The sequence below is a fragment of the Camelus bactrianus genome, chromosome X (genome assembly GCF_048773025.1).
Source record: "Camelus bactrianus isolate YW-2024 breed Bactrian camel chromosome X, ASM4877302v1, whole genome shotgun sequence".
Lineage (NCBI taxonomy): Eukaryota > Metazoa > Chordata > Mammalia > Artiodactyla > Camelidae > Camelus > Camelus bactrianus.
Genome location: NC_133575.1, coordinates 95,895,821 through 95,908,578, shown reverse-complemented (window position 1 = coordinate 95,908,578; position 12,758 = coordinate 95,895,821). Strand labels below are relative to the sequence as shown.

General features: G+C 37.1%; 1 protein-coding gene across 4 annotated transcripts in view; it reads right to left on the bottom strand.

Annotated features, from left to right (window-relative positions):
• The window catches only part of XIAP (X-linked inhibitor of apoptosis), a 52,306-nt gene extending 42,452 nt beyond the window's left edge, over positions 1 to 9,854 (bottom strand). Inside the window, exon 1 of one of the 4 annotated variants that reach the window (XM_010963926.3) lies at positions 9,702 to 9,854. Coding sequence is in view for 2 of the 4 variants with exons in the window: in XM_074359885.1 (XP_074215986.1) it covers positions 9,309 to 9,492 (184 nt within the window). In the remaining 2 variants the exon portion in view is untranslated. The other 3 variants (XM_074359885.1, XM_045523304.2, XM_010963928.3) reach the window with 3 other exon arrangements.
• Positions 9,855 to 12,758: the final 2,904 nt, after the last annotated feature.

Here is a 12,758-nt window from a genome sequence, read left to right as displayed (position 1 = left end):
ATAATATCATGAGTTTCAGTTATCACAGCAATGTAGAAAAAAAAAAAGCAAGCAGTTTCATATGTGTACAAGACACTGAAGAAAGTAATTTTGACTCTGAAGATTAATATAAATTTAATTATTTAAGATGGTTAACTAGGAAACTATCTCTGATGACTGAAAATTAACTATTACAAATACCCATTAAATTTTTTTAAAGTCAAAATAGTACCAGAATAACAAATCATTGTTCTTAACAAATAAGTAGCAAAACCTTGAGCCTTTTTTTTCCATTGTGCTTATAGATAATCTATAACCTGTCTGTGCTTCACCCTTCTGGTCTCTGGATGAAATTCATCCAATCGCTACAGGATCATTTAATGAACTACAAATACTTATATTCTTGCAACCAAAGGCTTTGTTAACCTCTCACCATGAAAAAGCATTCCTTAAGTAACTATATTAATGTGGCACAGTAAAAGGAAATTAAACAAATGTTATGAGTTGAATTGTGCACACACACCGCCCCACCCCCAATATGCTGGAGTCCTAACTACTGGTTAGAAATGTAACCTTCTTTGGACATAGGGTCCTTACAAATGTAATCAAGTTAAAATGAGGTCATTAGGATGCCCTCATCCAATGTGACTGATATCCTTGTAGAAAAAGGAGAAGAAACAGACACAGGGAAGATGGACACGTAAAGACAGAAGCAGAGACTAGAGTGATGATGTATCTACAAGCTAAGGAATACCAAGGATCAACAGCCACACCAGAAGCTAAGAGAAAGGCATGGAACAGGTTCTCCCCAGAGCCTTCAGAGAGAGAGCATGGCCCTGCCAAAACCTTGACTTTGGACTTCTAGCCATCAGAACTGTGAGAAAATAAATTTCTGTTGTTTTAAGCCACTCAGTTTGTGGTACTTTGCTATGGTGGCCCTAAGAAACTAACACAATGATATTAAAAATACGACAAAAATTAAGCAAGCAATATAACCCTATTAGCCCCCAATGCAGTACTACTATGCTGACTGAAACATATTATGTGATTAAATAAGGGCATTTGCTTAAAACTCAGAAAATGAATGTTTTTAGAATCTCATCTATGACATCTTTGCTGATTCTTCCACTCAAAAGCCCAGTAAAATGACTATTCTTTGTGCCTTCACTATATCCTCTAATTTGCTGATGACTCAAGTTGTACTAGAACAATATTGAATAACTTTTGCATACACACACACACACGTGTGTGTGTGTGTATGTATTGTGAGAAGGAAGGTCCTATATGGTAAGGGCTGTGTCTTATCATATTTGTATTCCCAATGCCTAAAGCAATGCATGACACACAGTAGTGCTTAATCAATGTTGGGCAAAATAATGAATGTGAAATACCTCTATTATGCCAACAGCTGTTACTATCCCACATCCCACCCACTACCTCCCCTAAACTCTTGAGATCACTGTGAGTACTAAAAATTGTTAATATGCCATTGTCCCCAGGAAATGTGACCCAAACAGGAAATATATGCATATCAGGCAAACAGTACAGTTCTTCAGTGATACAAACCTATACTAAAGTCACATTTCAAAAATATTACAGGATTTACAAAATTTTTCACAGTAACATCATAAACACTTCTATGTGCTAACCCAAAACACCATAATAATTTAAAATTTATCTTAAGATTCTCTCTTTGCTTATTACATGCAGAAATATTGTAAGATTTTCTCATCAGTTGCTTTTTTTCCCCTATAGATGATCCAGCATAGAGATTTTGTCAAATAAGCAACATTCTCCCTGACCCAGTGGAGGTCAATCCCTCTTTTAATGATCTTAAAGTATTAGTTCCCTGTTTAGAAATAGCATGTTGATTTACAAAGTTGTAGTATCTAAGAACTGTATCTATGTAAATGTATCACAGTATAAAAAAAGCTGAATTTTAAAAGTAATATGCCCTGAACAAAAAGGGATCATTTAAAAAATTCAGCTTTTATACTATGATATATTTACATAAAAATTCAACTTTTGGTCAAATTGTTCATTTATACTACTACGGTTCTTCAAACCAAGAAGCATATTTCCTTTTAACTTTAGGTTAAATGGTCAATAAAACATTTTTGAGGTTAATTATATTCAATCCAATCAAAAGTTCTCACCCTAAAATTAAGCACTAGAGCCATTCAAACAACTGAATGGCATTAATAAGCACTTAGCCCATAAGTTCAGTCAACAACATAAACTTATTAATACTTCTGTCTACAACATATGCTTGATCATGAAGCCTACTTCTGTAAACACCTGAAAGGGCATACTGAGAATCAACAAAGGGAGTATCAATTACATGTTCTATACTTAATTGAGAAAGCTACAATAATACTTAAATTTGAGCCCAGACCTCCAATCTTTGCCAAATTACTTATAATAATTAACTCCACAGGTACAGTTCTCTCAGAATGGACAACCCAGGAAGGTATTCCTTCATTTTTTTTTCTTCAACAAATTATGGGACTGTGTTTCCCCAAAAGAATGTTTTCATGAAGAATATACAGGTTTGGGGTTCAAGAATTCACTCAAAATCATTAAAAGGTCACGATTATCCCCACTTCCACTTTACTGAAAACTGCTCAGAACTTAAGACAATTTACAGTGCTTGTTAATCAAGTCTTTGATTCAAGAACAAACCACCTACAGCCCAAACTCTAGATCCATGACATAGATTAATACTATTTGTGCTTATTCAGAGTCCAGATCAAAACCTTTGCTAAAATCAGAGCAGGCAGAAAAACAAAATCTCAAGATGGACACCAACCCAATATTTAATATAAACAATAGTTTTCCTTTATAAAAGAAAGGGGCAAAAATAGAATCCTACTATTCAAGCTGTGAATACTTTAATATGTTTATCCTTTAAAAGCCTTTTCTATGTGCAGGTAGCATATGCACATTACAAATATTTCTAAAGGGGATTTATTGTACATGGTATTTTCACAATTTGCTTTTTCTCATTTAGTAATATATCATAAGCATCTTTCCACATCAGTTTTTATCTGGATTAGAACATTATTTTAAATGGATGACTAGTATCTGACTATATTAATGTATCATAACCTCATCAATTCCATATTGCTGAACATTAATTTTAAATGTAATTTATAAAAAAGAAAATATACACATGATCAAATAATTCAAGAGGCACAATAGTTGTATCAATTCCACCTCTGAACCTTAAACCTCCAGTTCCCTTCCTAGAAGCAATCACTCTTACCAGTTTCTTGTGCATTCCTCCAGAGACGGGATACGAACATGCACGCACGTATGAGCATTTTAAAACACATAAATGTTAACATATTCTATACACACATAGTTATGCACCTTTATTGCTGGACATTTAGAAAGCTAACAATTTTTTACTACTATAAAAAATGTTGGAGTAAATGTCCTTCTATCTGTTTATTTGCTTTTAACATCAATATGAAGTGGCCTCAAACAGGAGTGTGTCCTATTTCCACCTCCTTTTAATCTATCTTGGTTTTGACTAGGAATAGTCTTAAGAAAAAGCTGGAAAGCACTTATTAATCTATGAGAAAAAGGTGAACATCTCAACAGAAAAGAGACAAATTTACAAATGGCAGATACTAATGGCTAACAAAACATATACAAAAATGTTAAATAGCATTAGTAATCAAAGACATAAACATTTTAAAAGATATCATTTTTGTCCTGTTTGGCAGAGACTGTCTTCACTATCAACAATAAAAATTTAGCAGAGGAGAAGGTATGGGACAACAGGTACTCTTGTTGATGGAACTAAAAACTGGTACACATTTTCTAGAGAATAATCTGGCAATATATTCTAAAAGTCTTAAATATGATTACATTTGAACCAGTCATTCTAGGTCTAAGTATGAACTCCAAGGAAATAATCAGGGATTTCTTTTAAAAATGTATTTAAAAGGATGTTCAATACAGCGTTATTTATAAAAACAAAAACCCCCCTCAATTCCAACAAAAGAGGACACTTTGGTAATGTGGATACTAGACAATCTTTAAAAACTAGGTTGTAGAAGAATACTAAAGAATACAGATACGTGTTCATGATGTTGTATTAAGTGAAAGCAGATGGTTAACAATACAATATTGTTCAGTATAATCCCAATTATTAAAAAACACATATAAAGACAGGCTAAAATTCAAAATTCTACTGTGGTTATTATCTTTGGGCAGTGGGACTACCAATTTTTTTTTTCTTTGTGGTTTTCTTAATTTTCCACATTTTATCCAGAATTTATCTAAATTGTATTAGATTCTAATCAAAAGAAAAAAGCAGCTGGACTCTCGATTAATCAAGGTCCCTTATACAATCCTGCCCAGCAGACTGGGGGTATTATTTGGCTATTTGCCACGTGACAAGGCTTCCTTAGTTTGTGAATACACTGGCCCAGTAAGCTACCGATAGTGGGACTTCCTATCCCAAGGTTTTGGCTCTTCCTTCACAGAAGATAATTTTTATAACTCAAAAGGAGAGGGAAGGGTACTTTCTTAGTCTTTATGTTTTTGCCTGTCCTGAGAATTTGTGCCAACTTTCTACTTTGTAATATTACTGTCTATCATCAGCTTAAAAACAAAAAAGAGGATATAGGTCAACTCCCAGAGATAAACACAGTAACCACGTCACGTCCACAGTAGTTGGCCATGAACAAATGTCTTTTGGTCCACTGTTTGTGTAGCAGTAAATCATTAGCAGAGAGGGCTGAGAAATACAGATAATAATAATACCTGATGGCTACTTATTGTTAACTTAAGTTGAAAATAAAAGACTTCATTGAAAAATGTTGAGTGATGCCTGTTGTTGGAGTTCTAAACTTGTTCATTCATTGCCTTATAAAAACAATAAATTAATTTGGGGCCTGGTAAAAAAGGAGTCTCCCCTGATCTCTGGCCAAAATTTCTCTAAAATAATTTTTACAGAAGGGCAGCTCAGAAACAAGTACACTGAAAAGATCATTATATTCTGTAGACATCCACAAGCAAAACTTGTTCAATATAATTTACTTATGTTTGTGCTTCACAGTATAATAGTAGTCACACTTTCACTTTAAGATAAGGCAACTAAAGCATAAGGAAGTTAAATGATTTGACTAAGACCGTAGAAACTGGAACTTATTCTACTTGATACTTGTCCAGATAACTTATTCTGACAGAGTAATTAGGATGTAGTACTTAGAAATCAAATGGCTCCACAAGTGCCATGCTGAGGTTCTTTCAATGAACGACTTGGTGAATGGGTCAAACCTACCCTAGATATTTCTCAGAATTCCCTTTCATGATCATGTTGGGATCTCAAGCAAGTGCTGAAACAAGTTCTTGATAAAAGTCAGTATCTTTTCTTTTTCTCCCAGTAAAAATATTTAGTTCTATCTAATAGCCACTCTGTTGCCTATATGCAAACATTGAGTAGGTTTGTTTTCTGTTCGGCTTAAATTTAAAAAATGACACAAAGTAAAGGAAACTTTGCCACAATAAATAACCAGAAGCCAAATTAAAATAGTACAACATATTTAATGGACGCTCACGTGTTCTAAAAACTATCCATAAACTAATTTTCATTTTCCTCCACCCCATCATTTTAGCTACATGTAAATACTTCTCTACTAAAACATGCTATTTGTTTTAATACAAGGTCAAAATTTAAGCATGAGCTTATGTGATTCCACAGATCATCCTCCTTTTTTTTTCTTTTACCATGTTACCTCTGATTACAATTAAATATGTAACGTGGCTTACAATTTAGCATTTTTTCATATGTGGTAGCTAATCTAATCTATACAACACATCATACTCACATTTGAGTTATGGAGAAACTGTGGTTTTCTGACTGGTTGTTACTCATCAAAGAGCATGTGGCCAGTAAATGACAGTTAAAAAAAATAAAAAGTAAAATAAACCCAGTGATTTGGACCAACATAGGTCTAAGGAAATTACTATAAGGATCACTGGCAAAAAGGGTAGTCCAGTGAGGTAGAAAATATTAGGCTCCATGCCCTTTCAAGGCTTGAAAAATTAGCTGGAGCCATAGAAAGGTGTATCATGTATGCTGACATGTTTTAAGGTCAACAAAATTATTACAGGAATAAGTATAAAGTTCAAACCATATTAGTATTTATAAATATACCAGGGAATGCACAGTGGGAGCAGCTTTGCCCAGTTTAGGAAATCAGCCTTAACTCACTCAGTTCAACCTCTGTCTGACCATCTGAGTCCAAGCTATTCCCAGTCCACACAGAACACCTCACTTATCACCACAACCCATATCCTTGAAAATACATAATAGACGCAGATCATAATACTGAATCACATGTATCAACAACAAAGACTGGGTACCAATCACACCAAATCAAATCCCAAAATGTATCAAACAGCAGAGCTACAACTGTATTATATTTAAAAATAATAAAAGTCCATGCTGAGTCCTATAAAATGGACATAAATATGCTTTTATCACACAAAAGACAACCTATTACTAAGTATACACAGAACAGATTAAACATACAACTCTTAAGTTTGGCCTCAAATTCATATGATATACATATTTTCTTTTATAATATATAGTATTCCAAATGGCCTTTTCATGTTTTGAATTAAATGGAATAAATATATTAAAAAGTTATGAAAAAGAAAAAAGAAAAAAATAAGGCTTAGTGATTTGCTGACAATCCCACAGCTAATCGGAAACAAAGACAAAACAAGAACCCAGGCCTCCAATGTAGGGCTCATTCTACTGTATCACATGACCTCTAAAACATGAAAATAATATTTGTTCAATTCAACTTATTTTACCACTACTGTTTTTATCTCCTCAATTCTACTCACACAATGACCTTAAACAGTGCCGCAGATTACATTTTTTAATACTATTACCAGATTAGACCAGAGATAAAGTTTGAGAATTGACAGCTCATGATGATCTCCCATTCTCAAAAGAACAAGGGCATCTATTTTGCCATATTCATCTTTGGAACTCTACCACATAGTCAATGCCTGGCATATACAGTAGGCACTCATTAGTTTTTTTTAAAATATAAACCATAGCTTTTTTTTTTTTCTATTAGCACCAGCTACCAGGCTTAAATAAGAGACCAAACAAAAACAGTGAAATATCGTTATTTTGTATTTGGGGTCTCTAAGCATTTATAATATTTGCTAAATATTATATAAACATAATAATATATATGTAAATAAATATAAAAGGATTTACTAAACAAGCTAATGTCTACAACCAAATATAAGGAGAACATTTACATTACTATTTCAAGCACTATATAAATTAACTGGTACATTAATCACAGTAATTCTTATCTACTGAAATGGGCCTGACTAACCTTTAGTCAGCATTACTTTGTCCCCTTAATTAGTCATCGAATGTACTAGAAAGCAATAAAATTACAGGTATAGTACAAGGGGCACTGGACTAGGACCAAGACCCTAGTCCAAGTTCTATTAATAATCAGATATATAACCTTGGGCAATTCACTTTTTCTTGTGTCTTAACCTATTCATAAAAACAAAAGAACCACTAATCACCAGGGACCGCTTCAGACTTAATTTTTTATTATGATTCTTACCCGCAAAGATTCTACATTCAAAATTTTATCATTGTGCCAAATTTGATATCCTGAATGTTATTTCCTACATTACTCAATAATCAAAAGCTTAGCACATTTTATAAAAATATGTAAAGACTAATAACATATATTATTGCTACCTTCTTACATTAGGAGCAATAGGAGAAAACCAAAGAAGAAATGTGAGCATCCAAAAATCAGGACTGCTCTGCCAGTAGGGCTGACATGAACCATCGCGGATTTTACAATACAAACCACTGAGACATAAATGTATGTATGTATATAAATACATACACACATACCATTGAGACTTGTTTATATGGATATACATATATGTGTATGAACTCTAAAACTTGTTTTTAGTTATAAAATCAATACTTGTTTATGATAAGAAGTTCAAACAGTACATTCGGTCACATGTGAATGCAAAGTAAAAGATTCCCAGCCCCCTCCACCTCCCAAAGTAATCACTGTTAACATTTTTCCTGTGCCTCCTTCAAGAAGTTAAGCACATACAAGTAGATGGGTGCGTATGTAGAAATCTTTTTAAGCTAAACTGTTGCCACTTCTTGAACGATGGGGAAAAATATCTCCAGCACTGGCTTCATAAGCATGTTAAATATACAGCAAGCAGTAGCACGGTTGCATGGCACAAGTGGTAAATGCTTCAGAAACGTGCACGGAATACATTTAATTTTCTTGCTTGGAGGCTATGTGAAGCAGCTGAGCAGAAAGAGTGTTGAGCTAGGAGCCAGACAACCTGGGTTCTAATTTAAGTAATCAAGTAGCTTTAGGCAAGCCATGAAATCTTCCTGTGCCTTAGTTTATGCTTTTGTAAAATATCAGGGTTGGACTAAGATCCCTTCCAACTAACTCTAAAACGTTATAATTCTAAGATGGCCGTCTGTAACAGTGTACTCTTGAACTGGATGTAACAAATATTAAGTAAAAAAAGAGAAGAAAAGCACTAAAGCAACCTCCAATCTTACGAGAGTAAATTTCTAAGTGTCATTAGCTATCAAGGTAGTACATTTGTGACATGAGTAGTGACGTAATTATATTTGAAAGCAAAGTAGTAGATTATTAAAATCTGATAGGTTTTTACAAAGCTTTGATTGACGTTTTTCTTTTTTGGAGGTGGAGAGGGCTGTTGCTTAGTGTCAGCAATAACCATTCCCCTCCTCCTGAAAAGAAAACAATTAAGTGTATAATGGAGTTAAAATAATGAAACTGAAAGTTAGATTGAATTTTGTTTTACTCCCAGAAGGTGCTAGGGAGGTGACCACGGCAGCAAGGGTTGGAAAGAATTACTAATTTCCTCTTCCGGAAGGTCTTTGACTCCTATTCTTTCTGCTTCACACGCCCTCGCCAGACACACTCCACCCTGCTCCATACCTGCCACAGGCACCAGCTGTGGGGGGGGGGTGTCCCCCCTTTGATCATTATAAAAAAAGTTCTTTGACTCGATTTACCTTAGGGGCCACGGGGTTTAAGCAGGCACCCGGGCGGCCTGAAGCCACCCACGTACCCACGCCTTCCTTCGGCATTCGCGAGGACCTGGGCAAGCAGCTCCGGGAGAGCCACCAGCGCAGGGCAGGGGCGGCTTTCTCGCCCTCCCCCGCAGCGCCGGGCCCGAGGGGAGGGAGGGGAGAGAAGGAAAGGGGAGGGGAGGAGAGGGATGAGGAAGCCCGTACGGGCAGTACCCACCGCGCCAGGAGAGCCGGCCTGGATCGCCCGCGGCGCCCCGCGCGGTGCCGAGGGGAGGGTCCTGGAGGAGGGGCAGCCCAAGCCCCAATCTGGAAATGCCAACTCCTCGCCGCGGCCAGGCCCCAGTCGAAAAGGAAACGGAAGTCCCTCCGTCTCCCTCACGCTCATCCACCAGCCCGCCCATTCCCTGGGAGGACCCCGAGTTGGGGAATCCAAAGTGCGTGCACGTCAGGGCCTCAAAGAAACACGGCACGCGGCGCGGCCCGTCCGTCTCCCGGCCCCTGCCGCGCCGCTGGGCCCCCCGCAGTCAGCTTGCCTCTACCCTCGCCGCGAGGCCAGCCTCCCGCCCTGCAAAGCCCCTCCTTCTTTCCCCTCCGCCATTTTCGAACTTACCCCTCGGGCCTGGACGTCCTTCGATTAACGCTGAGCCCGCTCGGGGCGCCACCGAGGTCCCGCCACTTCCTGGGGTCGGAAAGGGGGAACCAGGACAAATGGAGCCCTATTTCCCCCCACCCCACCCCCCCGAGTTGGAGCCCAGAACCTGAAGGAGCGGGCACGCATGCGCAGTGGGCACCGCGCAGTCCCCGCCCCCAGCTCCAGCATTTCCTGCTGTAGGCTCGAGGTGTTTTTTCCCACGGTTTTTATATGCTGAGCTCTGAGGTGGAGGAGTAAAGGGATAGAGGTAAAAGGATGAAAAGACAGAGAGCGAACAGGTTGAGTTCTTACTATAGTCCAGGCACTGTGGTCGGCATAGGACTTGTTGTGTGTTCTAATTTTGACAACCCTCTAAGGTAGGCACTCTCTTAAACCCATTTTAACAGAGGAAATTTGAGGCCCGGAGAGGCTGACTGTGCCGATAGCACGCACCAAATAAACGAGGAAGCTGAGATTAGAATATGATCTGTGTCCAAGGAGGGAGGGTGAAAGGGAAAAGAAAGGAAGACTCAGTCGGGGCGGGAAGGGGATTGGGAGATGAAGGGAAAATGAACAGGGAAGAAAGAAAGCGGAAGGAAATTTGTGTACATAAAATACTTATAATCCTGGATTTATTTCAAATATGCTGTAGGAATCAATAAATGAATCAGACTAACAGATGAATTTTACTTCAGAAACTTGGGCCACCTTACAGGCTAGTGTAGTGAGATGAGAGGTTCTGAATGATAATGTTTCATGTCAAGGGGAAGATCATAAGTATCACCTGCATCCTCAAATGATACTGCCCTTCATGAAAAGGGAATTTGGAGGGAGAAAAGCAGAAACTTTTTGGTTCTTAGGCTTTTGCTAAGATATCCCCTCTGATCCTCTCCCATTGTCACAGCTCTGGAAATCTCACATCTGACTTACTGTAATAATAGTAATTGCAAGCAAATATATATTTCACTCAATCCTCACAGCAATCTTATGAAATATTTAACTATCATTTTCCTCATTTTACAGATGAAGACACTGAGGTTTAGAGAGTTTCAATAGCTTGCCCAAAGTCACACTGCTAGTATGTGTGGGAGCTGGAACAGTGATTCAAACCTTAATCTGTCTGATTACAGGTGGGTCTGGCCATTACCCAAGTCTCCCAACTGACCCCTCTGTCCCTAGACTGGTCCCCGACAATTCAGCCTCCCCAAGGCCATATGAGTTAAACTGTTCAATGCTGCCACCAAGATAATGTTAAAATTCCTTAGCCTCTTGTTCACACTCCCTTCTTCTGACAAATGGAACCACTTGCTGTGCCCCTGCCCATCCTCAGCCTTCTTGTCTTCCATCAATTTGCTTAAACTGCTCCCTCTGCCTAGGTGAAAAGACTGCCCCTACTCAAAGCCTTCTCTATTCCCTTAGCCGAAGCTCATCTCTTCTTCCTCCTCTGAACTCTTTTGGCACATGAATTTTTTTTGACTTGCAAGGAAATTTTATATATATATATATATATATTTTTTTTTAAATTGAAGTATAGTTGATGTACAATGTTGTGTTAGTTTCTGGTGTATAGCATAGTGATTCAGTTATACATATATATATATATATATATTTGTCAGATTCTTTTTCATTATTGGTTATTACAAGCTATTGAATGTAGGCACTTGAATTTTTGTTTTTGGTTTTCTTAGCACCCTTTTAAAAATTGTGATTAAATGTATATAACATAAAAATTACCATTTTAACCATTTTTAAGTGTACAGTTCAGTGACATCAAATATATCCACATGTACATTCACCATCCATCTCCAGAACTTCTTCATCTTGCTTGACACTTGAATTTGTGCCTTTGTTATTGAGCACAGTGCTTGCTGCCATGTAGTATAGGTACTTGTGTACATGTCTTATCTCTCCTATATTGTAAGTTCACTTATGGCACGATCTATGTGTAACTCATTTTTTAAAATTTCTCCAAAACCCTTGGAGTCATCTTTAATTCCCCTCTCCTATCCCACATCAGTTTATCAGTGAATGCTTTCATCTCAATTTTCACAATACATTCAGAATATCACCAACTTTCATCAACACCACTATGACCCTGGAATGCTTTCCCCAGATATCTCCATGGCTGTTCTTCACCCTTCAAGTCTTTGCTTAATTCTCACTTTCTCAATAAGGCCTACCATAACCACCATATTTAAAATGACAACTTCTCGACATGCAGATGGCCAACGGGCACATGAAAAGATACTCAATATTGCTAATTATTAGAGAAATGCAAATGAAAACCACAATGAGTTATCACCTCACACCTGTCTGAAAGGCTGTTATCAAAGAGCCTATAAATAACATATGTTGGCCAAGATGCAGAAAAAAGGGAACCCTCATACACTGTTGGTGGGAATGTAAATTGGTGCAGCCACTATGGAAAACAGTATGGAAGTTGCTCAAAAAACTAAAAATAGAACTACCATATGATTCAGTAATTCCACTCCTGGGTATATATCCAGAAAAAACAAAAACACTAATTCAAAAAGATACATACACCCCAATGTTCATAGCAACATTATTTGCAATAGCCAAGGTGTGGAAGCAACCCAAGTGCTCATCAACAGATGATTGGATTAAGAAGATGTGGATTGTATATATTGGTGTATGTATATATATATATACACATACACACACACAATGGAATATTACTCAAGCATAAAAAAGAATGAAATATTGCCATTTGCAGCAATGTGGATGGACCTAGAGAATATTATACTTAGTGAAATAAAGACAAATATTATATGATATCATTTATTTGTGGAATCTAAAAAATAATACAATTGAATCTAAATACAAAACAGAAACAGACTCACAAACTTACGGTTACCAAAGGGGAGAGGGAGGAAGGGAGGGACAAATTAGGAGTATGGGATGAAAAAGATACAAACTACTATACATAAAATAGATAAACAGCATGGTTTTATTGTATAGCACAGGGAATTATACCCAATATCTTGTAATAACCCATAATGGAATATAATCTGAAAA